General features: G+C 39.6%; 1 protein-coding gene across 2 annotated transcripts; it reads right to left on the bottom strand.

Annotated features, from left to right (window-relative positions):
- Window positions 1-935: 935 nt before the first annotated feature.
- On the bottom strand, window positions 936-24,901 carry ulk1 (unc-51 like autophagy activating kinase 1). 2 transcript variants are annotated; one of them, XM_022760811.1, is made up of 27 exons: window positions 24,265-24,901; window positions 23,055-23,147; window positions 22,544-22,585; window positions 19,551-19,583; window positions 18,165-18,201; window positions 16,267-16,440; window positions 14,353-14,426; window positions 13,750-13,851; window positions 12,982-13,040; window positions 12,187-12,269; window positions 11,744-11,794; window positions 11,200-11,291; window positions 10,880-11,045; window positions 10,577-10,631; window positions 10,392-10,478; window positions 9,749-9,892; window positions 9,520-9,668; window positions 8,215-8,474; window positions 7,853-8,058; window positions 7,629-7,750; window positions 7,324-7,449; window positions 6,577-6,761; window positions 6,034-6,218; window positions 5,447-5,565; window positions 5,160-5,317; window positions 4,735-4,870; window positions 936-4,407 (listed from the first exon to the last, which is right to left on the bottom strand). In XM_022760811.1, exons 1-27 carry the CDS (start codon window positions 24,352-24,354, stop codon window positions 4,352-4,354), a joined length of 3,084 nt encoding a protein of 1,027 aa, XP_022616532.1. In that variant the 5' UTR covers window positions 24,355-24,901; the 3' UTR covers window positions 936-4,351. The 2 variants fall into 2 exon arrangements, with proteins under 2 accessions (XP_022616532.1, XP_022616533.1); XM_022760812.1 differs by lacking the exon at window positions 11,744-11,794.
- Window positions 24,902-27,021: the final 2,120 nt, after the last annotated feature.

Raw genomic sequence — 27,021 nt, 5'->3', positions numbered from 1 at the left:
ACTATGAAGCCCATTTTATGCCCTGAGTTGACGCTCTGAGGTAATCTACATAAATCCCTCCTCCTCGATTAGGATTGGCAGACTTTACCTCCAACCAAAAGTCGCTAAGCATTCAAACATAACTGTTTGATTGGTGAAGGAAGTTACGGGCTGTACCCCGCCTAGGAAATGTTGCCTGATATGACAATATAAAGTTTTGCATGCCAATTATTTGTTTAACAATTTCTAAGAATATATATGTTTCACATTTAAATAAAATAAAATAAAATAAAACACCACACACACTTCAGTCCAAATAGGTAAGGTACAATACTAGGGGTGATCAGATGACATCTCCCAAGAGAACTCACTTATTTTCATTATTGTATAAGGTGTTGTTATTTATCATATGCATTTGTTAATTGAAAACTAAAGAGGGCACTTAAATTAATAGAAGCCAGTGATTTGTTTGAATGTAAGAAAACAAACAAACAAAAAATGACATTTTATTTCATAAATTTGCAGTACTATGAGGTATAGATGGCTTGTAATAAATGATCTATACCATGCCAAAACACTACTATATTCTTTTAAGCAGCCTTAATGTAAAGTCCCTGTTATCCAGTTTAAATGGCACTAGGTTTAATAGGTCAGCAGTAGGATAAAGGCTCTACTTGAATTTCCAACCTTTCTTGAAAAATATCCCATAGCTAAGGGGAATACTGAGGAAAAAAAGGTACTTTAGTTATTAAATTGTGATCTGAATTACTGAGTTAAGGCCAAAATGACAATGGTGTGGTTTATGATTGAGTAAATTCAACTGTTATATAGGATCATAAAACCTGTCACAGTTGTAAGGGGGATAAGGATTTCTATAAATGCATGTAAAGCTTCAGGTCAAGGACAAATAAAAAATCTCCATAACTGAGATGACACAAAAGTAGAAGAAACTCGCATAATTTTAAGACAAATATACCTGTCCTTTCACTTTATTCATGTTGCAACTCTCAGACAGTAAAGGTTATATCACACACAGGGACGCTGAGATAGTGAGTCTGTCATAGATATGACAACATTAAAATGCTTTTGTGACAGTAAGAGACAATATGGAAGATCAGCAGAAGGCCTATTCTTTGGAAATGTATAGGTGCTGTATAGGTGGTTCTGTTCTTTCCATGCCTGCAGCGTCATATATGCAATAACAACAATAACTTAATTTACAATATTTACAGGTAATACAGAATTAGTAAAGTGAAAACGCAAAATGAAAACATTCAGGTATGTTCTTCGCAAACATACAAAAACAGTAATCCAAATCAATGACAGATCTACTGTAGGAGTGCACATAGCAAAGGCTAAATCCTCATGATGGTTACATTTAATTTTATCTTTATGTGATACTTTGAACAGCAACACTACAGCTGGTAGGGAGTTAGTATCTTGCTCAAGGACACTTCATCAGAGTGGATAGGTGCTTGTCATAGGGCACTGTCTCTGAACGTCATACAACAACCTGCTGTTCTCTACCTCTCTACTCTTTAATTATTTCAGCTGCAGCACAAATTATCTTTATGGTGCTTTTGACTCCTGCCCAATATAATCATCATTAGCATGGCCGATAGCTATGATTGTACAATAAAAAGTGACACATGCATCAGTTTTACAAAAAATAAGAGATCATCACTTTTCTGCTACCTGTATCATCTTTTGAGACATTGCCACTGTATACTGACTGAACAGAACAGCATGTGTAGAGACAGAGTCAGTGGATGAGCTGATAATAGGAATGTACACTGAAACTAACATTATACACACACAGAATGTTCTCGGTAATGTCAAAGAACACTTCAAAGTTCTCTGACAAGAGACAAAAGGCCACAAATCAAATACACATCATGTATATTTAGAGAAACCTTCACTAAACAAAACATTTCTTCCATTCTGTTCTGCTGACAGAGCTACTATACTGGCTTCATGATCTCTGTCTGGACTATCCTCAGCCCTGACCTCACAACGCCGTATTCGAAAACATGAACTTATTCACCATCTTAACTTAAAAAAGACAAAGGAAAACACAACTCAAGGAAAGGGAAGTAGTCCTGGGGCCTGGCAGTGGGTTACACAAAAGGAACCCCTGATTTTCAGTGGATTTTGTTTCATATGTAAAAGTGGGATCCTACCCAGAGTCAACCACATCCACGCAGTCAGCTGGAGTCTAAATCAAATCATTCACTCTTGTTACAGAGCAATGTCAATGCTTCTGTACCGAACAAATCCCACTTTCCATTAATACCTCAAACCACCACAAACACATACATGTATGCATGCATGCATGCATACATACATACATGCATACACATAAACTTTACTTTGAAAGCAACCTACGTAGACATTGACACTTACCATCGGCCCAAAATTCAGGGGAGTTAAGGGACCTTGTTGGGGATGTATGGCCAAGGTCAATATCAGCAATGCACAAATATTTCAGGTAAAATACACATTTTCAACTAGCACTCCAAATCAGCACACCACTTTTCAAAATCAAACACTATCATCACCCACTGACTACACTGAAATAAAACACAACACAATTGATGCAAAACATTTTTTTTTCTTCAGTGTAAAGCAAGTTTTCTTTTCCTTTTTTTCCTAAAGAAATCTTTCTAAGGTTTCATAGCTTATACCATCTCTTAGTCAACATTCACACATCTACACTACCTTTAGACAGTAACTATAATACTAAACTAAAACTGCACTAAAAGTATAGAAGTAGAAATATGAAATCTGTCTAGGCATCTACAAAAACTGAACATGTTTAGCATATTCCACTCAGGATCTTTCTGTACAGTACTTCAACAGTGCAAAAGCATTCAGACATTAGCCCTGGGATCAGTCTAAATGTTAGTTATCAAACATTCGGCTAATATTTATGGTCACTCCTCACTCCTGTCAGCACTACATTCAAATTTGATTATACTTGCTAAACTCCACCATCACTGATAGATAAACACAAAAAGACAGAATATGGAATCTTAAAGAGATCTAAATCTAAAGAGATTACCAGCAACAGCAGCATCTAAGCTTCTGTATACCTGAAGAATACATCCCAGGTTATTGCAGCATCTTTAACGAGATTGTGATCAGGGATGCTAACAGACCAGTTTCAGTCCCTCTGAAATTAAATGCTGTATTTTGCATGTAGCAGTGGGGTAGTTAGTGTCCTCTAGACCCATTTTCTACCTGTTGCTTTTAATACCTGCTACAACTTAAAAAATAAAATCCTTACGCCATTAGCCCGTTGTAAAGAGGGATCCAGCTGTATTACCCTCATGAAGACCCCTCCTTATTCCAGCTACCTGTGCTGCCAGTAGAAAAACAATGCTCCCCCATACCATATTTGTACCTTTTATACAGAACGGTAAACAGGCTGTATAAAAAGGTGCTATTGTCTCACTGTGGGGACTTGGTCTATGCCAGTGAACAAGTTTAGAATCAGTAAAGTGTCAAACAGGGATTTTTTTCCAAACCAGCATAGATATCCACAGTGACTCAAAGATAAAACATAACACAAAAAACAAAACTACATTTTTTAAAGTCATTTTGGCAACAGTTTTGTAATAGTGCTTCTATGCATTCCCGGCCACAAATTGTAACAATGCTATTTATACTTCCCTTCAGCAAGCACACAACAATTAGGTAAAAACCAGAGAACATAAACCCAGCAAAGCAAACAAAGGGTATAAGACAAACACACATCTGATGAGAATGATACGTGGCCATTCCTGGTCTTCATCAGTAAACGTCCTTGTGTAGGTGTACAGCAGATACTACACTTTCCGTCTAGCCACTGATCTTGGTAAAGGATAACATTTGTCTATAGATTTGCGTACTGCAAATTTGTAGCATTTGTCCATCTTACAATGCTTTGTGTTTATATCTAGATAAGTACTGTATGTGTATGTGACTACTTGGCAATAATTGCTCCAGCATGTGTTACGCCTAGTGAGGGGAATCATCTTCTTAGCAAAAAATACCATTTTCAGTGCCAGGAGCACAGTCCTCTCACATAGACAAGAGCGCAGACATTCTTTTACAGCGCAGATGCTTCATGTCCAACACTGGTCCAAGTTTAGTGTTGGGGGAAGTCACTGTCACTGTCCAAAACTTGACATGAACAGCAAGTCATTCAAAGAGCACATACTCTAGAGGTTAAGTGAAAGTGAAATCTTGTGGTTTTCTAGTGAACACTAAAGCAATTCTAACTGAAAACCATGTAATGTGGGTGGAGATTTGGTTCGTTGATAATGCACAGGGTGCAAATGACTGACATCATATCGACACTCTAAGACGCAGTGTAGGACACTTAGGACACTTAAACACAGAGTCCTGACTGCAAAGCTGTGAGGCGGCGTTCAATGCATTCTTTGCCTGCAGATACAGAGGGAAAGTGAAAAAAAACAGAAAAATAGTCAGTGGTTGGTTCAGCAGAACAAGTCATATCCATGAAGACGTGCACATTAGCTGCTGTTTTATCTATGTAGTAAGCACTGTGATAAATTGGCTAAACTGATAAACTGAAATATAAATTTTCACATCATTGAATCAATGGAACATTTTGAATTGAGGAACATAAAAATAAAAACATAATATAAACATAAAAAATTACTTTTAGCCGCAGGAATATTGCATGGTGGGTACTGGTGTTGAGTGGTGACATCCTCACTTTGTGTGAGTTGAGTTGACAGACATACTCACATTTGCTAACACTGAGGATGTCATCCTGTTCAGTGAGCAGCAGAGACAAGCCCTCCATCAGCAGCAGAGCTTTATGGTAGCGCAGGACTGATGCTTCCCCCTGGTGGAACATCTCGTCCAGCGCAGCAGCCTGAACCTGAGATGACACCAGGACGCACACGTTAAAATAAGTTTGATTTTAGTATTGATTAAAATATCAGTATAATGCTCTTGAGACATACGATGATCAGTTCTGTGATTAATGCTGTAATTTAGCAACTTTTATTTTCCTTGCTTTGTGTGTTGCTATTTCCTGAGAGATTGGAAGGGATATTTTTGCCATTCGTGCACTTCAGTGAGTAACATACACTGGGATAATTATTAACTGGATGACCACAAATACAGTATCTAATGATTCAAACTGTCTAATTTTGTCTCAGGCTTACCATCTGCACAGTGTGGCTGAACAGCAGCCGCTCTGCTGTGATGGAGGTGATTTGGTCCATAAGACGGTGCTTCCTGGAAAAAAAGCGCTCCAGACGAGTGCTGAGTGAGCGACAGGATGCCACGCTGGATTTGTACAGCTCATTCAGCCTCCTCACCACTGTATGTGGACAGAGAATTTGACAAGTTAAATTTAATATGCTACCAAGACACTTTAATCAAAATGTGTTTTAATTTTCTTTAATGTACAAATAAAACCCTCTCTTTTACAAGATGAAATGGGTCCTACCTTGTTTGACTGTAGCAGATGGGTAGAGTTTGCCCTGTTTAACTCGCTCCATGGCTGTGTGTAAGGCAGTCGACAAGAGTTCTGCAGTCTTAAGGTAAAGAACCAGCTGTTCTGCATGACTGAGGACACAATTACACATGCACACGCACATGCACACACGATGCGTTAGTGAAATATCTGCATGATCTTTTGATCTAATGCTCAAAAGAAATCTCATCCTCATTTTTGTCTACATTCAAACTCTACCACTCTGTATTCAGTACAGAAAAGCCTCAGCTGACTACATTTCCGTCAGTGTGTTTCTGTTTGTTCTGGTGAAAAACTGCATTCAAACTGCAAAATTAATTTTGACACATTGCAGTCAATATTCCTGAGTAGGCTCTACAAATCCGCTTACTGCCTGCTGGAAATCTCACTTGACAGATCTTTTTACTAATTTGCTCAATTACAAAACAGTTTTGTCCCTAAGGCTTTTTTATGTGGTGCAAATCCAAGAGATCCACCTTGAAATAATTTTCTATCTGAAGTAGATAAACAGTATCATTGCTAGCAACAAAGACTCACACCCATACTTGATATGGCCTTACCTCCACTCTCGGCTCAGTGAGCTTATCTGATCTGCTACCAGGCTATGCTGCTGAAGGAGGGAGGGATGAGAAATGTCCACCTGCTCCCCCAACACCGCAGCACCACGGGCCCCGGCCACTTCCATTAGACAACGTGCAAAATCCAACGTGAAACGCAGGTTTTGCACCATGTCTGTATGCTCCTGCTGCACTCCGAAAGAGGGAGGAAGAAAGACAGGCCAAGAGAGAGAGAATTTGAAACAGAGGACTCCATAATGTGATTTTGCACTCAGTCTGTATTGGTGGGAGGAACATGAGTTTAACAGGAGACAGGTCATTCAGTGCATTTCAATATTCCATTCTTGGGTTTGACCTTAGGCTATTTTAACACATTGACTTGAGCTAAAGATACTACACTACACTATGCTAATATCAGCATTTTGTGAGAAGGATTGATATACACAACAAAGGTCATTGCTGCACACATACATAAAATATACAGAGTCAAAGTAATGACTGTTTTGTCACTACTTTCCAGAGGTGTGTGGGAAACCTGCTCCTCACCTCCATCAGTGTCTCCTCAGGCAGCTCAGGAGCCTCAAAGGTTACGGGGCCTCCCATGTTGGCTGTGATAGGATCAGTGAAACTGTAACGAGGACTGGAAGGAGCCTCGAAACCATCCAGATAGGTGCCTGTCTGGGGGTACCGGCTGGTGAAGGAGCCTGCAGGGCTGACTGAAGTGAACGAGCCTGCAGAAGTTAGAAAAAGAAAAGGCATAAAATATTTTTCTGATCAAAAGCCATGAATTTTCATAGCTGTACAATAAACAGCAGAATCAATGTGAACAACTATAAATAAAAAGACTGTATAGACTACAACTATACTGCTTGTTGTTCCTGGAATTCATGCTTCTGAGTAAAGAAGCGTGGCAATAAATGATTAAGCAGTTACATGAATTTTTATTTTCATAAAAACTTGAAGTGGCAATTATCAACTGGAAAAGTGAGTGTTAGGAAAAGCAGTCATTTGGGTTATTACTCCATAAATGTAGCTAAATCTTTCCACAGTATGGCTTCATTTAAATCTTGGCCAGTTCAAAATCAACCCTTTATACTTTTCTCCATCACATTTAATTAAGTTTCCACATTGTGGAAAATGAAAATAGCAGCTTCCCTAATGCTCTATGTTGTGTTATGTGCAGAGCATAATAGTAATGCTGCTGCATAAGTGGAATTTGATTCCCACTTGTTGCAGAGGGGATGTAGAGACAAATAACATGTATTCAGCAGTGTTAGGATGTGTGTGTGCTACCTGAGTATTTCCTCTGTCTGGAAGTTTGAGGTGGGGTGCTGCCACTGGGAGGAGAGCCCACAGTGAAAACCACTTGTGCTGGGCTGCTGGATCCAGGTGCAAGACCTACCCCAGCACCTGGGGGCGCTAGAGGACAGAGAAGAATAATGATTAAAAGGTAATGGAGCAGGCAAGGCTTGTGTCCATTATCTTATTTCACAGCCTTAAATTTGGATCCAATTCTTTAGTGGGATTGTCAGACTTAGCCACTCCAACAGGAAACTACATATAAATCTTTGTAAATCTCGACCAATAGAAATGCCTACCTGTTATTTCTATGGCTTTTTCAGAGGTCAGGTTCTCTGTGCTGCCTCGTTCACCCACAGGTCCACCTGGTCCAAACGCAGCCATCAGCAGCATGTCAGACAGACGACCAGCACTCTGAGACCTGCAGACGGCGAAACAACTGTATCTGTAAGTAAACAATTTCTGTTGCATGTGCAGCATGAGCAAGGTAAACATGACAAATAGAAAAAAACAATAATCTAACCTTCCGAAGCTCCTGGTATCATCATTCAGTCTGTGGATGCAGTGTGCAGGCTGGGCGACCTGCGTAGGTGCTTGTTGTCCTGGCTCTCTGGGCTCTGTCAGGGCAGTCCTGCTGCCAGGAGAGCCGATGACCAAACCCTGCTGTGTAAGGAAGGTCACAAGGTTTGGAGAGCTGGGAGGCTTAGGGAATTCAAATGGAGGGATGGTCTGAGGAGAGAGACAAGAGAGAGGAGAGGTACCAGAGGTTAATTTAAACTGCTTGGTTGTCTTTTCTTGTGCTGTGTTTCTCAAGACAGTTGAAACACACATTCTACTCTCTCTCTATCTCTCGCTCTTTCTCTCTCTCTCACAAACAAAGCTAACCCTGGAAGGGGAGCCCAGGATGGTGGGGAGGGGGCTGCGCTGCATCAGCTCACTCAATCTGGGGGAAGAGTGTAGGGGGCGGACAGTCATCAGGCCTGATGAGGGGGCAACCACAGGGTCCGAGTACTGCTTCCTGATCTTCTGCCTCCCGCCACCACTGACACACTCCAACAGACAGGGGGCACTGTGGAGCCGTGTGCCTAGTCCTGTCGTCTGTGGGTGTTGCTGAGAAGTCGGCCGGGGTTCAGTGAGCTGAGGAGCTGCAAAGGAACGTGAGACAGGAGGAGGTCAGAATATTTCTGGTTTTAGATAGCAAGTGGCATCTGACAGAATGAAAATGTCAGAGAGGACAAGAAAACAGGACAAGAAAAAACATATCTACCAAGAGATAGCAGACATTAACAAGTCCTGCCTAACCCCCCCATTGCCCAGCTGGCATGCATGTCCACACAGCTAAGGAATTGTGCCAGCATGAGGCGGAGAGCAGACCAGGGCAACTGGTGTGGAGAAGGAGAGTGGCTGGTTGATTTTCTCAACCAATAACTTTCAAAACTACTGACCAGGTTGACTCAAATACCAACTACAACCTTATATTATGAAATTGTGAAAATTCTTCATCACATGCTCCCAAAGCCTAAAATGACAACTTTAAATTGCTTGTTTAGTTCAAATCCTGAAGATATTAGATCTATAATGATTTAAAACACAAATAAGCAGCTAATCCTCATATATGAATAGTTCAAACCAGAGACTGCTGAGTATTTCCACTTTATAAAAGATTTACAGGTTTGATCGATGCACCTTTTCATCCAGTGGTTCCTAACATGGTAGTCAGGATGCCCCAAGGCACCCTAAGATAAATCTGAGGGGTCAATATATGATTAAAGGGATAAGAAAGAACGAAAAGTAAGGAAAATAATTTTAAGTTGTGAAATACTAAATAATTTAACCCCTTCAAGTCTCTAAAAGTCCTTCAAATTAAACATCTGAGACAGAAAAATCCTCCCCGGCTGAACTGCACACAACTCATGTCCATAACCTGTGATGAGTGGTCATCAGCAGACTCTCTTTCATTCACAAATCAAAAAAGTTGGGAACTGCTGAATTAATCAATTAGTTGACTAATTGTTCCAACACTACACCTTCCCCACATCTCTATTACCATAAAGCCAACAACGAGTTAGCTCAAAATTGGTCACTATTGATGCTACACTGTCCAAATTTCTATTCAATATGTAGATGCAGTGTGGTCTCTGTGGCATCTGTGAAAGTGGTTTACAAAGTGAAGACTAGCCTGTGAGCTACCTAGAGGCGAGAGCTGGAAAGTTCTGCCACCTCCCAGGGAGAGCCTGCGGGTGGCGGTGACTGCTCCCTGCCCGTAAGATGGTGAAGGTCCGGTCCGAGCAAAGCCCAATGAGCTCCCACTGCTGCAACGACGCACCGGTGTCGACAGCCTAATAACGTCAAGTTCATGCAGTCAATTTAAGAAATGTGTGACGTGTGTGTCTGTGTGTGTGTGTGTGTGGATACAGACCGTGGTGAGCCATCCTGTTTGGTAGAGTGGAGATTCTGCTCCATGCGCTGGTAGTTCTGGACCTGAGTGGGGACTGGAATAGGCAATGACTGACCATGGTTTCCATAGTTACCACCGTAGTTACTTCCCGAGAACTCACTGGGCCTGCCAACAACAGTGAGAAGAACAGAGTGTGCGCCAGGGGAAACAGTTAGACAAGAGAGGAGAGAGTTAATATATGTGTGTGGGTGTGTGTGTGTGTGTGTGTGAGGACACAGACAAGTTTACTACTGTCAGATGCTCAGTGTTACAGACAATACTGCCAAACTTGTACATTGTTTGTAAGGATAGCATGGTCTGTTCAATTCTTTATATAATTTTCCTGATTCTAAAAATTCTGCAAGAGTTTCAAAACTTTCAATATTCATAATATAATATATTTATGCAGATGAAACACTGAGATCTAATGTTACTTGAACACTGGAACTATTCTCAACATGCAATTCCACTCGACTTAAAGGATTTTTGATCATTTATATTTCAATGTAATATTGATATGACTGCAACATGCTGCCATTAACCATTTCCTGATAGTGTCATGACCTCTGAGCTACATAGCACAACATGTATGGCCACAACCAAACATTCAGCTTTGTGCTGTTACCTGACAGGACTTGGAGAGCCACTGTAGGAAGGTGAGTGTGGGGGTGTTTTGGCTTGGCTACACAGACCAGCAGATGCCAGAAGAGAGCTGATTAAAGTGGAGAAACAGAAATAGAAACTGACACAAACTAAGAAAAAAACATTACATTTGTGTAACACAGGTGTTGGCCAATCCTTGCTTCTTACCCACTGTTCATCAGGCTGTCCTGCAGCACTTTACTCTCACATGTCAGCTCACCTGCTGGAAAGCCCAAAAAATAAAAACAGCAAAATCAAACTGGAGTGAAAAGAGGATTTCCCAAGTATTTCTATTAAAAGAATGTGAGAAGAACAACAGAGAAGGGATATCTAAAAAATGCTGAATATGCCACATAAAAGCCAGTCTATGAAAAAACACACTTTCAAAATAATGGAGCCAAAGCTAGGACTATGCACAGCTGCCTTGGCCATTTAGGTAGGGATCCCATGAAATAAAAAGTGTTTTCTTACTCGTGAAGTGAGCAGGCACCATGACAAAGTCATCTGTGTCACAGGAGGAGGAGTTCTTGCTGCTGCCGCCCCCTCCAGACGAGTCCTTGAGGAGAAAACCAGTGGCCTCCTGGGTAGGAGAGGCCAGAGCTTTGGCACGCAAATGCTGAACCTCAGCAAGAGACTGCTGCAGGGCACAGAGACAGAAAGTAGGAGATAAACGAAGAAAGGAAGCACAAAAGGTTTCTTAGACTGCACATAAAAACACAGTGTCATTACCCAGGCACAGAGAGAGAAACAAAGAGAAACAGGGAAATAATACAGAAATACTAAACACAAACCGGTGGTGAGGCGAGATGAGATGTGGAAGAGCTGCTACAAGAGCTGGCTGATGCAGAGCTTGGGAAGCAGGTCATGGTCACAGTTGGAGTTACTGTAGCAAAAAATAAACATATTTGTTAGAAAACTCAAGGATACACACAATGCATTTTGGTAAGAAATAGAAACAAAAGTCTACTTGGCAGCTACTATAATATAAAATATACTAGCCTTTAATCAGGTTCATCACTATATGGCTGTTTTCACAAACTATGATGGAATGAGTGTATCATTTGGATAAAAAATGAATGTAGGGTTTTATTTTATTTTGGAAGAGCTGTGAAGTTTTGCATTTATTGTTTTAAGAGAATGTGGTATGGTTTCAGAAAATGTGTTTATTATTATTTACTTATGTGTTATGTACTTATGGTGCCCACCCCAGATCAGTGTGCAAAACATTACAGATTGATACATCAAGAAGTGCTCATAGACAGTCCTGAACTCCTGTATTTCTGACAACTATCTAAGCAGGTTCTATTAGGAAATGTATTATTTATTCTTACTTACTCTTTTTCATTGATGAGCTAGCCTCCAGGAAAGAATGACCAAAAAACTCATCTACCAACAACACAAGAAGAAATGTAATCAGTAGAAGGTTGTGGAAAGAAGTGTTGCTAACAGAATATTTGCAACAGCACAAGATACAAATACAGTGACCTTTCGTGCAGACAGCACACAGACACACACATGCATATCATCGTCACATCTTTGGCCTGGGTGTTATTTCTTAATCTGACACTTCTCTTTTAAATGGAAACACCACATTCATAGGAATACTTGTCACATCTGTTTCCTGGGTAATTTAGCTAGAAAACTATCTACAAAATACTGTATCAGACCATTTGTGGCAGAATGTACTATCTAGGTTATCAGTGTAAGTCTGCATCAACACCACATAGTCAACTGTTTTATTCATTTTACTCCGACATCTTAGTGCAATGTTCACTAACCAAAGTCCATGCGGTCCTTGTGGTTGCGCTGCAGCAGTCCCAGCAGCAGGTGCCTCAAATGGCTTGAAGTCTCCCTGGGGATGCTGCAAACAAATAAAACCACAATCCGTGTTTGCTGCTGTGCAGAAAAAATAACAATCTTGAGGGAAAGGTCACACAAAAACAACAGAAACCTGTTGCTACAGATAAAGCAACATTTTTAGCTGCACTTTATTTACTCTTCGTGTTTTTTTATTACAAGAAACATCTGTTTTTGAATGATACATGAATGATACTCTTCAAATACACAATGTCTCTCCCTGTTAGCATGGCTGTCAACATTCCTGAAAACCCAGACAGGCTTTCATTAGGCAGCTGTGAGATTAACTGAAACATAAAACCTTTACAGACATTGTGTTGTGAAAGAGTGGGCTGTTGGTGATTTCTTGGGGGCTTGTCATCTCTTACAATGTTGTTTACTAACTGGTGTTCAGCTGTTAAAACAGCCCAGCTGACGTGGACATGATTGGTAGCATCTCTCTCAAAGGGAGATTTACAAACTGCATTTCAGGTGACTGATCTAAATATCAGATGTTCATAGTGACACAAACACATTCTCAGAGATAATTGGGTCTTTCTGAGGAGTTCACTTTTAATTGATTATTCTGCACTGAAGATGTACCACGGCAATGGTGCTCATTTCTTATAAGCAAAATCGAAAAAACAAATGCAAAAAGAAATGATGAACTTCAGTGTTTCAACATTTGTTGATCACATAAAAAATAAACATGCCGTCATCTCACTGTAAGTCCTTACTTGGGGCTGAGATTCTTGTTTTTTTCATAGAACAGCCGGAGGTCCTGGGGACTGCTAGCCTAAAGATGACAAAAAGTAAGAGGGATAGTTCACAGTAGATAGTATATAGATAGATAGTTACATGAATGAACATGAACATGAACATCTGCAATGTAAGTGTGTGCTGGGCATGAACACACAGACGCCAGACAACTCATTTAAAATGGCCATCAATAAAGCAAAGAATGAAGCGACTCAGGAAGTTTCAGAAATGCTGCTGGGCCAGTTACGATAAGATAAATTATGTGTCTCATCTTTTATCTTTTTAAACATTAGTCAAGTCAGCCGGGACAAACCGTTTTGTTTTCAAGTTCCTGTTCATCTCTCACATTATCTGGAGAGGAGACAACCTGTTTGATCACAGACTGAACTGCTGTTTCTCGACAAGGATGAAAACATGTTGTAGGAACATTCAGGTAGGTTTTGACGTAATAAACTTAATTTTGTTATTATTATAAATGACGGCACACCTAACACACACACAGTAGCTGATAAATTATTTCATAAAAGTCAATATTAACAGTAAAGTCAAGTTGGTGTGGTGTTTTGGCATGATAATCTGACTCTGGAATTTTCACACTGGTCCATTCCTACTTGACAGTGTAGGTACAGTATATACTGTGTGTGTGAAGTAGGTTATCATGGAAAAAATCTGCATGATCTGCAGTGACACCCAAAAGAAAAAAAAAAGAAAAATCTGCATACAACCAATAAAAGTGGTGCATTTACCTGAAAAGGAGCCTTTCCAGTCAGGCACTGAAACACTATGGTTCCTATACTCCACAAGTCAGCCTTGGCATCATAGTTTTGGGACATAATGACCTCAGGAGCCTGGTGAGGAAAAAAGAAGGACATCATTTTCAGTGTTGACCCCTTTTTGGAAGTATTTGATGAACATTTAACAAGATGATTAAGTTCTCATTATTGCTGCTGTAGGAGTTTGCTGTATTGTTGTATTGTACTGCATTGTTTTAGAGATTGGGTTCAACGACCACAGTGAAATCAAAACAATTGCGGCTCTGCTGTTTCACATGAAGAAAAATAACTGAAGCTGCTGAACCATCATGAAGTAGGGGCGGATTAATGCTGATGATCAAAAAGTGGTGTTTTCAAAATGACGCCTTCTCAGAAATTATAAAACACCTTAATTTCAAACTAAAAATGAAGATACCTTCCCTGCCTGCACTGGGTCCTATTAACCTTTGGAATGAGTGAATACACAGAGTTCATTAAATTTGAATTTGCTTGGGTTTATTAACCAGCTGAAACATTTGACTATGCTAGCAATTATTTCCCTAACACATATATAAAAACCCTACAAAATGTGCTTACCATGTACATTGGGGACCCACAGAGTGTCGCCGCCATCATGTTGTTCTGAAGGTACCTGGCAAAGCCAAAGTCCGCTGCAGAGAGGGAAAGTGAAGGAGGGATGGAAGGAAGTGAGGGATAAAGAACAAGCAAAGGCACGAGAGGATGAGTTAACATATGGTGCCAGAAGCAAACGCAGCTGTATCTTCATACAGACAATGTGCAGATCCTGAGGATAATCACTAACTTTCCAAAGAAAAACTGCAGATGGATGCAAAAAAAGGAAAAGAAAAAGTCAACAGTGCTACAGGTTCCCAGCTGAATGCTCTATTTATTTTCAATACTATATATTATAATGCTCTCGCAATATTGGCTGAGACACAGACCTTCAATATCATTACCTGTGTGACGACAATGCAGCATTATCACACTGGAGCTCAAACACTTGGGTGTTATGGCTTGGTAAAGTACTTGCCAACCAGTACTTCTGGACAGTAGAACTTCATCAGTGATAAAAAATAATCAAGACAATTGCTGTGTAGCTAATTTTTTATGGGAATTATAGGCACAGCGAGAAAAACAAATGACTGTTGCTCAGTCATAATAAATATACAAAATTATATAAAACTTAAAACAAACTCTAAAGGTTACCGAATGTCCTTAAGCACCAGCAAACTGCCTATTAAACAAGGCAACAAATCATTTTCAGTAACCCCTGCCTCACTACTGATGCGTGTGTGTGTGTGTGTGTGTGTGTGTGTGTGTGTGTGTGTGTGTGTGTGTGTTTGTGTTTGTCTGTACCTGCATCTGTGTAGGTACAATGTGTGTATGTATGTGAACAGTTTGTTTGTGTTTGTGTGTGTGTGCGTGTGTGTGTCACTGAGCAGGTTTTCCAAGAGTCATGAGGATTATAACGTTCTGCTGTGACTGGGACTGAAACAAGCCTTAGACTTCACTCCCGCTGGGAAACCAATTCTCTCCAGGGGAAAAAAGAATTAATAGGCTCAAGGATTAGCAGAGTTTCCGAGCAGCTGAACAACACACACACTCTCTCTGTGCTCTGTCATGACAATTTTCATTATGGTGATTACTTGTTGTTACACACGTCAACTTTTTGGGTCAAATCAGTCAAACTGAAGATTTGATGAGACATCATGCATTTGTGAATAGGTTTTCTCTCTCTTGGTATTTTTTCAGTGATGTGCTTCATCAGAGGAAGACTGCAAACCCAGCTGAGGGAAAATTCTTCATATAATCTAATAAATTTCCTCTAACAAGTTTAGCTTCACAATCTTAGTGGAATCAATTACCTTGGGGAAATCATTATTAGCTCCTGTTGCAATAAAACTGGCTACACAGAGCTTTATTATGCTATAGGGATTTCCGTATGGAGCTTCATGAGATTCAATTAGTTTTCGCTCCTGTAGAGGGTTGTAGTGCTTTCCTGATAAATCACAATGTACACCCACATGCTGTAGTCTCACATCTGAAATGTTAAAACCATTTTGCACTTTAAATTTCTGACTTGATCTTTATATAAATTTTGCCCATATTAGTCAACAGATACTACAGGTTTAGAGCAAGCAGTGCTACATTTTATTTTCATTTCTTAAGACAATAATAACAGTCTCAACCAACAACACTGCCTGTTTATTTATTGTATATGTCTAACTTGATGATCAATCATTTCTTTCCATCTAAGTCATTTTTGCTGTTTATTCATATGCAGTACCTCCTACAAAAGGTCCTTATAGAATAAAACTGATGCCAATCCTTTTCACTCTGTTCACCCAATTTAAAAAAAAAAAAAAAAAGGCAACAACTGAAAACCAATGTTACACATGCACCGCTCATTCACATGTACCGTATGTACAAACAATTGCATGCTGTCACCTGCATGTACTTGCTCACACCTTCTCACACCATCAAACCTACCAATCTTGATGCAGGTGTTGTTGGAGTGCGACTTGCGTCCTGGTGGGTAGGAGAGCAGAATATTCTGGGGTTTGAGGTCCCTGTGGATTATGCCTTTGGCCTGTAGGACCCTCATGGCCCCTGCAATCTGCTGCAGGAAAACCCGGATAGTGTCCTCACTCAGTGTGCCTTTGGCTGCAGAGCAACAAGAGGTAAATAAATGAACACTTATTAAAACAACTTTGGTATACTAGGTACACAGTGTGATTCTCACATGCTACAATGCATGTAAAGGTACAGACCACAACACAAGTGTAGACATATCTGTCTCCATGTGTAGACAGATATGAACTGAATGACCCCTTCTCAAATCCAGGCGAATCACACTACTTTTCCTAACAAACACTGAAGTCAGCTCATGTTTACACAAACCAGACCATCTCATTTTACCTCTAAAATTACTGTTCAAGTATCTGTGTTGCCTGACATCACCCCACTGTCACCTTCTGCTCTTAGTTTCTTTTCCCCTCCAATCATCTCCCTCACCTCACAGTTGTACAGTGTGGTCCTATGTGAGAGTCCCTCCCTTGTCTTGAATTCCTGTCTTGACTCCGCCTCACTTCCAACAGATTTTTTTTAAAGCCAGGCTCAGGCTTGACTTGAGCCAGGAAAAAGTTTACTTCATTGACCACAGTGGGTAGTGAATCCAAAACCACTTGTGAAACTTTTTTTTTTTTTTTTAAACCAGGACAGCAATGACTATTATTGGAATAGGACCTCTATTTAGAGTTTGGGGACCTGGCAGACAAAGTTAGTAGGTAGAGCCATAATTTGTCAGTGAGTGGGTAGTGGCTGATGTCATATTTCCCACCCTGTCCTTACTGACACACAAAAGCTCACGTCAGAAGAGTTGAGTACTCTGGCTATTCAGAGCACTGTAATCTATGATCCTGGGCAGAAAAATAGTTTGCTCGCACTGTATTGACTCAAAAGCAAAGAGGCGATGTCCTCTCTGCATGATGTGATGCATGTCTCACATACTGAATCTATGATGAATAAAGACAGGAGAATACTTCAGGGAAGTTTCTCTGTGGTTTTATTACACTGTATGTCAACGTCTATTGTAAGCCTTAGGTACTCAGAAGGTCCTGAAGCTGTTAGTGAATCACCAAATTAGTTTCTGTCTTCAGGGCTCCAGACAAAAAGCTGCTTCCTACTGTCACACTACCTAAAAAAAAACTTGTGAATTGTGACCTGAATGGTTGCCTTGGAGCATACACTTCGTATTAGACACTTCCTACTGCGTATACTCTTTAAATCTTTGTGGCAGTGGAAGATAACTGAAAAATAATTCTTCCTCTTCTATAACTTAAAAAGCTGTTCCCTACCAGAGACCATTATTCTAGGACTCCAAGAAGATTTGACAAAAAAAATTTGAGAGTTGGTTTTATGGCTTAGATGAATTTACTAGTTGTTTTTGTTTTTTCAGTCTCAAATATGAGGCATTATATTGTTGTATTATAGTGCTTTTTAAAGCAATGTAAAGACATGAGAAATTATGTTTGAAAGCCAATAGGAAAGTGAACAAAGCAAGAACTGTCACCTTCCTGAGATTCACCCTTCACTGGTCATAATATACTGTACAATACTGCCATGACAAATTTGGATCTTGTAACTTCAATGGTTCCCTTCCTAAACAAATACTGACAAGAAACTTCACTTCAAAAGATTAATATTCACCTTGTTTGCATGAAAACATTTATATTCTTACTTTTGTTTTGTTTTTTTTTCTTTTTTATAGAACAAGAACTCTCGCTTCCTTGTCATCAAGCAACAAAGATGACATTTCACCATCAATTCCATTGATTATTCTACTGAGAAGCACCTGGAGCTTTTAGAAGATGAATTGTTGCACTTACAGTGTAAGTAGTCAGCAAGGTCACCCCCATTGCAGTACTGTCATTAGAAAGAGACAGGAAGGGAGGGAGAGAGGGAGCAACAGAAACAGAGAAAGAGGGAGATGAAAAGGTATAACATTAGGAGACACAGGTAACAATGAGGGCTGATGTGTAACCATAGTGAGTAAGTGTTTGACATCACCCAGACTCTGAAGGAACAAGAAAGCAAGAAGGATCAGAGAAGTGATTTGCTGAAGAGTGATGTGTTTACAGATTTATAACCCTGTTCTCATTCCCAGCATTAATATGAATGAACCCAGGGAAGGACGGGTGTGTTATGACAGGTGTGGCTCTGAAAGGCAGCTTCACAAGTCATTTCCTTCTCGAAGACAGAGATAACCAGGAAACGTATAATAATAAATGGGATGAGTTAGAGAAATGCATCTGCTGTTCCTTTCTGTGTGCTGCCTCTGTAACACTGTTTTTAAACAGCAATTACCATTTGTATCCAATTTGTATTATTGCATGACGTTTAGAGCACTTTGAAACTCTCTACTGAACAATACTTAACAACTTGGACACTGTGTCATCAATCCTGTTATGTAAATTATACAAATTATACACATTAGACACAATATTCACCAATTAAATGTCACAAATTCACCAACATTGTGCAATGTTTATTTGCTGTTTATTTTACTTTTCTTACTTTACATGGAGCCCAGGTAGACTACCACCCACTGGAAGTTAGAGGATACAAATAAAAATTAAATAATTTTTCTGCTTACGGAGACATTTCAACCATTTTCACATTTCAATTGAGCATCTACAATGTTGACAGTTTTTGCATGCTCACTTTTATGTTGGAGCTGTGTCTGAGCAAGCTATTGTGCTTAGGTGGTGATTATGCTAACACAATATTGCCTGTATCTTTACAACACACATTAACAGAACAAACCAGGGTGGGGATAATGTTTAAAAAAATATCTTGATGCATGGTTTGAAAAATACTGCAATTGGAATTGTGTTTGTTGTCAGAACAAGAAAGGCTGGCATGGCAAACGATTCCCACCATGCTTTGCAGGAATAATCAATATGTAACTATGATTTTAGGCACTTAAACTAGCTAGAAAAAAAATGTGTCAAGAAAAGAAACAAACCAAACTGTCAAGTAGTTAGAAGATTCACAAATATTATTTTACTTCTGGCTCTTCATCAGGGAAAAGAAATCAAGCCACAGCAAAAGCAAATAAACTAGCAGCATTTGGAAGCTGACTGACAGCCATTTACCCCCACTGATGCCTGAGGATACAGCTAATTATAGCCCGGGCCCTGTCAGAGCTGCCTGCAAAAGCTGAGACAATACAGCGCTGTTCAAACAAAGCAAAACATCACAGCAAGCCTTACCTCCATTACCAGGTACACTGAGCTGGCAGTTTCCTAAAAGGGGAAGAGATAAGAGGGGACGTAAACAAACACATGTCAGTGACAGACAAAGGAAGGAACAGGTGGTACTTGTGCTCGCCAATCATGTCCAAGCAAACTAAGCTGGTGATTTGGATTGGAGAAAAACACCACAGCCTAAAGGATTGCATAAAAATTCAGGATGGAGGTTTACGGATCAGTGATAGTGGAAAAAGAGAAGTGAAAGTGAAAGATAGAAGCCAGCTATTACTGACCAAAACCATCAAAGCTGTCACAGCTTTGGTCAGTAATAGTCTGTTAAAACGTTTTCTAAAACTGGATCTATCACAGAGTCCTGAAACACTGTTTTTTTATGTGGCCTGTTCTACAGTGTGGCACTCTGCATATGTTTGCATAAGATATAAAAAATAAATAAATATAAAAGTAAAAGCTTGCCTGCCTTTAGTGAGAAATGTGAAAACAACCCACAGTTCTACATTAATACTGAGCCAAAACAATTAGGGAATCAGAGCAGTTGGCTCAGCTGTCACCAGCATTTTTAAAACAATGAGTAAATCAGAGAGAGAGCAAGTGAGAGACAGTGAGAATTACTCAACTGTCTAAAAGGCTAATTCATAAGTTGCCACAACAACACCATAAAAGGCTGTTCATTTATAATACTAAACAATTTGGATAATTTTGAAATTGCATATTTGGGAGATCAGTAAATCTTCTAATGTAATTTACTTTCTTTTACTATCCTCTCTTACAGACAACCTGTCTGAGGCACAAGTTTTGGAAAAACAGAGTGCAGTTCTCTTATCACATGGCAACAGATGACTGTGGTCTCTCACTCTGACCCGATCTCAATATCTTGTTGAATCCACCAGACTGTTTTCTATAGTTCAGCTGAGTCAGGCTTTCTTTAATTGGTTGTCTTTGGTTTTATTGAAGATGGACAGCAACCAACCAGCCAGCCAGTTAGTTTCAGCCAGTAAGTCAACCACCTGGTTTCCACAGGCTGTCTCTGCGCGATGACTTTGCAACCAAAATTCAAATGACCCCATGCACAACAGTTACATACAGTTACAGAGTGAATACTGGGTCATTTTTCTGCTATCAACTATTTCCTGGTTCACAAGCTGGAGCGATGTCAGTGAGGATTACAAAGGCGCTGTGTGTTTATAACTGAGTGAAAATGTGTCTCTTAACTAAACATTACATTACTCTGCTGAGTTGGTCTATCTGCTATTTGCTCTTGCTCAAAACCTGTTTAGAAACAGGAACTTGTTGCATTGCTAAAATCCTCTGGTGCTTTGACTGTCACATTAGTGTCTGCCTGAGACTAGAACAATATAATTACTCAACTCTCAAGGTAATTTTAAGTCACTTTGTATAAGACAAATGGATAAAATGTGAAAGGCAAAAGTAAAAGACATTTCTCTGGTGTCCAGTGTTTGTTTGGTTTCAGTTTCCTCCTGACCTAAATAGATAGCTGGATGGTAGGATCCCCTACCCAGAACATCTCCACTCTCTACCGCTGTGTGACAACAACCCTGTAATCTTACAGCCCAGCTCAGACTATCCTCGATGCCCAGAGAGAAGTGCCACTGTGAGTAGGTATGAAGATAAGGGAGTGGAGTATTTTGGTGTTCTGCATGGGCAAAGACACGACAACTGGTTGCAAATATTTTTCTTGAAGATATTGATGAAGGGCTCTAGTGCATAGTAGTTAAATCCGTATTTGCTACCAACACAACAAGGTGACTATACTGCTTTGTTTGAGCAGCTGAATGTAAGTGTCATTGGTCATGACTTGTCTGTTAGTCTCTTTGCGTGATGACTGAGCTTTCTGAAAATAAAGATAAGGCTAGGTGATGAAAGGTCAACTTGAATCAATAAAACAAATCTCTAGGTCTGGTAATGAAACCTACAACATCTGCTCTCAACCAGACTTCATAAGCAGTTTTCAAATATGAGATCTCATATGGGGTAAAAAAAAAAGAAAAAAGAAAAAAAAAAAAAAAAAAAGAAGTTCAACAGCCCAGCAGTGCATCAAATTTAAGACAACAGTGACACCAGAAGTCTTTTAGTGAAAGAATGATAAGAAACAGTAATGCAGTGGGTTGTATGTCTGCACTACTGCAACACTTCTTTTCTTTTTTATAAAGCTTAAACAAAGACATTGTTCTTAACAAGTTTCACCAAAAGCAGAACATGCCCGGACTATTAATGAACCACTGTCATTTTGCAATATTGTCGTGCCAGATGTGACAGTTAGCATAATCTGAGCATTAGATGTTTTTGACCAGATGGCAGTGTGTCAGCCATGCACCAAAAAGACAAAAGAAACACCTGGTGAGTTAAGATAGATTGTGTGGAGGTTGTGCTGTCTCAACTATCTGGGAGGGGTTACCAAAGCGAGCTTCAGACCAGTTACAGGCAAGAACATCATTCTGCTATGGGTTCTTCTATGTTTGTATTTATTCACCCTAGGCACCTGACTTGTGCCAGGAAAAGGGGGGTAAACCGTTGGACAAGAATACTTTAGGCAAGTAAAACTGAGACTGGCAGGAACAGGGCATGTGACTGTAGACAAAATGTAAACAAGGGAAATGATGACTAGGGAACGATGATGTTCAACAAAAGACAAATGCTGAAGTATTCACTGAAATTTTACAAGGATTGACAGTACGCGGAGGAGCAGAAGAAAACGTGCTTGAATAGGATGAAACAAACTGTTTTTCAGAACAAACAAATGTAGCAAAGCCTCATTTAACAAGTAGGGTAAACAAAACAGTTCAAGCTACACGAGACAGAAGTGGGTCATGTGGAACAGACACATTCAACAACCCATCTGCTCTACTTTGTGAACACAGACTGATGGGGAAGACCTGATAGGACCGTAAAAGGTGTGATGATAATGTAAGTAATCAGAAGCCTTGACAACCCCCTTACATTATCTAGATGCCATTTGTGAGTGTAGTATAACATACCTGAAAGTCCAGTAATGCAACAATGTTTTCATGCTTTAGTTCCTGCAGGAATGAGAAGGAAAATCATTGTTTACTTCATATATCCTTTATTCTTCAAATGTTTGACTTCAAATAGATGTCAAGCTTGACTTGTACAATCATTTAGGCCCCCCTGTTGTACCAGGGAGATGTAAGATGTAACATCTGCCACCTATCCAGCGCTATATAGTGAATCATTCAAAACAACAGAATATGGTATTACCACACCACCAGGCAAATGTTGTATTAAATACAGATTGAAACAGCTTGAAAAATCAAGGTGACAAATTTGATAGGAGAAACATCAGTTATTCTGAATACTTTGTGTCCTCTGCCATTGTGGACACTAAGTATTGTTTATTTGCCCTGGATTCCATTTTCAGTTGTGTTTTATGTGTTCCTTATAATAATGTTTTAAGTAAATATAGTAACATAATAACTGAAAACCAGGATACTCTTTGAAAAGAGTAATTTCTCAGAGGTTGTGACTTACCTTGAGTATTTTGATCTCCTTCCCCAACAGTGTCTGGGATTTGGCCAGGTTCTTCTTGTTTATGCATTTTACTGCCACCTCCCAGTCATGTTTCTAGAAGGACATGTTACATACAGAATCAGTTTTGTTGGATGAAACTAATGCAATGCAAAGTATTAGTTACACTGTGTCTTCGCTTGGGAAATGAGAATCTTCTATCCTTGCACTAGTACAAATGCCAAAATCTGTCAGTATGTACAACATTATTTTTTCGACATGTCTCTGCACAGTTCACTATAGGATTCTACCACATTTATAACACTAGGATATTCAAAGTGTTGTACTGAAGCACATATTTGTTGATTAACACTGAACTGTCTATATGCTTCTCTCCTTCATGCTGTTGGTTAAAAGGGTTTCCTAATGGAATTTTGTACTGATTGCTTATCACCTGCTGGGACTGTAATCAGCCAGGAGGTCCAGTTACTATTAGGCAGTTTTGCAGTGTAGCCTGTGACCCTTTACCTAAACTATATTTCCTATAGTCCAATGCAATATGCCCTTGTTAGTGCATTTTCTCACCATAAAGCATATTTGAATGTACTGTATTATATATGTATTGCAGTATGTGTTGTTTGAAGCCATTATCCTCATATTATTATGGATGAAATTTATCTGTATGCCAATTTACTAATGGAGCAACAAAGATGCTACAGGCCTGTGCCTTAGAAGATGTGATGCATGATGTGTCATCAAGTCATTATAGAGCTGTTAGAATTTATACTCTTTCACTACAAGTATAAGACATGTTTCAACATGTTTATTGGTGGCCTCAGTATGGAGCTTGCTAATGGAAACAATACAACTCTGCTGGCCTATATTTACATTTGCCACAACCATAGATGTGAATTATTTGTATTATCAGTCTGTTGAAAAGTAATGACCCTGAAAAAGTGACAATCGTACTTTCAGAATATATATATGAGTATTTTAAAAGTATTTCAGCATTTTATCCATGAACTGCCTGTTATTTTAAGGAACATCCTGTATGTGCACCCAGGCCTCTTAAGGCCGTACGATGAAAACAAATACACCAGATGGATAATAAAAGGCGATTCAAGCCTAACAATACAACCAAACCATTCAAACGACCCTTTATTTCGTCTACGTTTGCAATGATATACATTCAACAAAAAAAGTAAAATCGATAGTGGACAGGGACTGTACTGACCTCTCGATGCCTGCCTTTGAAGACGACAGCAAATGCGCCATGTCCTATCAAGTCCTTCCGACTGAACTCAAATTTCCCCACCGTCTCCATATTGTGCCAAAGTCTGATTTTATACTACAAAGACTTGGACAGATGACCAGGAGACCCCAGGTCAGCCTTCGTGTTAGCAAGTGCTCCTTTCTCCTCCGTAAAGTAGGGGCAGCAGCAGGGATGTTCACCCCCTCTTTCACTCGCCATGGGCTGCCTTCCTGACAACAAACTGTCGTCTTCTCTCATGTTCGCTCGCACAAGTTTTGGAGTTTAACTCCTAACAAAGCTGTGTGGTCGTTTCCATCTCTGACAGCGACGCCAACACTAAGTTAGCTAACTTGACAAACGGGAATCGGACGAGCCTTGTTGTTACAGCAGTCCCTGACGTGCCACCTTAAAAAGCAGCTCGCTGCGTTTTGTTTATATACAAGAGGACTTCACTTGTGTCGTCTGACGCGTCCGCACGGCGAAACGAGCGCTGACTGTGAATTTAAACGAAATTACCAATGTTGAGTAACCACAATAGACTACGAATATCCACCGTTACCGCTTGCAATTAGCAGCTAATTCGCTAAAAGTCACAGCATCGATAGTCCCAATAAGGCAGACGGTGTCTAGCCTCTGCAACAGAGCGCATGCGCAGGGCAATTACAGATGTAGATTTGACGTCAGCGGACCAGGGTCCTCAGCGGTCTCCTGTCACAAGATGAACGTTTGTTTTGTCTGAACTAGTCTAAACTAGTTTAGACTTAAAAATGAAAATATAATAAAATAATATTAAATACATCTGGCAGATAGATTTTCATGTCGTCACGTTTTTCTAGCTACTGATGTCTAGGAATCTTTGTCCTGAAGTAATGAGGAAACAAAAGAAAAAGAGATTTCATAGATTTTGTTTTAAGTACAAACGATAAAATTGAACTGATTATTTCTTTTAGATTGAGAGGGATGCCAATGATGCCATATTCCCTTGATGAGAGTTCGCTGACCGCAAATGTATTTTTATTAACCTCACCACTAGGTGGAGAGATGGACTATCATAATAATCATTATCATCATCATTGTCATCGTCATGGGCTGTGAAGGGCAAGTTTCCAATACCAGTTGAAAATCCACTTCTTCTGTAGTGTGTAAAAGTGACAGTTTGGATCATTATTGGTTGTATTGCAGTTTTAAGAAAGAAGAAAAAATCTAAATGTGTTTTGAAACTCACAGCCGAGTAGAGAGAGAGATTGTGTCTAGGGAAAATAAAAGAAACAGGAGTATAGGGAGTAGAAAGCACGCAGAACTGGGGCAAATGGGGGGAGGAGTGAGGAGAAGGAAGACTGTTGAAAGTTTAAATGGAGAAAAATGATGAGCTAGAGTATGAGACAGAAGCCAGAGGGGCCACTTACAGGAAAGAATCAGAGAATGTGGGAAGAAATGATAGCAGATATGGAGCAGCTGCAAATGGGAGAACGTCAGAGAAATGGATGAAAACCTGCAGGGAGAGGATGACAGTGACCAGTAACCTGTAACCTTTATTTGTGTCTGTGTAGTGACCATTTAACCAACTTTTAATTCGTCTGAACAGGCAACTTTTCAAAGGCTCTTTTAAGGCTGGAGGATATCTGCGTGAACATTAAGTGACAGAAAAATGGAGGCCTTTTAAAGCAAGGCAGAGGAGGAGAAACGGGCTGCTGAATGTAAATAAGCAAAATGATGAGATCATAATAAATGGAAATAGTTTAATTTGTACACCATTTATAGTGTTACTGCTTCCCCAAGGGTAGACTTATGTTTTTGTCTCATTTCAGTCTTACTTCCTCCTTTGAATTGACCACAGACACATTGACCTACTTAGAATTTCTCTCCCCAGTAGCGTTAACTTTTCCTCTTTCATGATGAGGAGCAGTAATATAAGTTGGTTTCAAACTGGAGTCATAGGATCACCTGTGATTTTAGTGGCTGTTTCTTAACTTCAGTTTATGTGTATCATCCAGTCAACATGTACATCCCTGATCATGACCTTCAGTCTAATCATAGACACAGGACACTCCTTTAATTGTGTTGCTTTCAAGAGTTAAATGAGGCTAAATTAAATCTAAGATATTTTTGATTTTGTTTGGTTGAATGATTTGATGCATTTCTGACGACCACAGCATCCGTCATTATCATGTTAGATTAATTATTGTCCTTGAGAGGAAAGTTTTTCCGCTGTCAGTTGCAGATGATAAATGTGCACATAATTTAATATTACATCCATAGCAAAAACACTGTGATGTGTATTCATAACACAAAATGTTCAGTTGTTCAGCACATGTATGGCAGAAGGAACAAACCTTTCGCTAACACCTATTACAAATTATGTAATATTTCAAATGTTGATCTTGACTGTGGGCTTCACAGATTTTTTCAAACATATATGAGGCAGTTCATCTGTGTAGGAGTTCATGGATTAGTGTTTTGCACACTTTCTATATATTATACTACCAGAGGAGGGCAATAGAGGACTGTACAAGAGACCAGGTCTGTGGTTCACTGCTTTCAGACAGTGATGTGAAAACATCAAGGAAAACTCATAATCTTAAGTCATTTTGTCATCTTGCTATATCTCACTCTCTGGATATTAGTTTTCCTAAAAAATGAAATAACATAACAAACATTCACTCAGGAAATAAATATAATAAAATAATCAATGTCAGTGTTGTGGAATACCTGGAAACATTGTTATTAAAACATCTTTTG

This window comes from Seriola dumerili, unplaced genomic scaffold (assembly GCF_002260705.1).
Source record: "Seriola dumerili isolate Sdu_G_001 unplaced genomic scaffold, Sdu_1.0 BDQW01000365.1, whole genome shotgun sequence".
NCBI classification, from domain to species: domain Eukaryota; kingdom Metazoa; phylum Chordata; class Actinopteri; order Carangiformes; family Carangidae; genus Seriola; species Seriola dumerili.
This window is presented reverse-complemented; position numbering and strand designations above follow the sequence as displayed.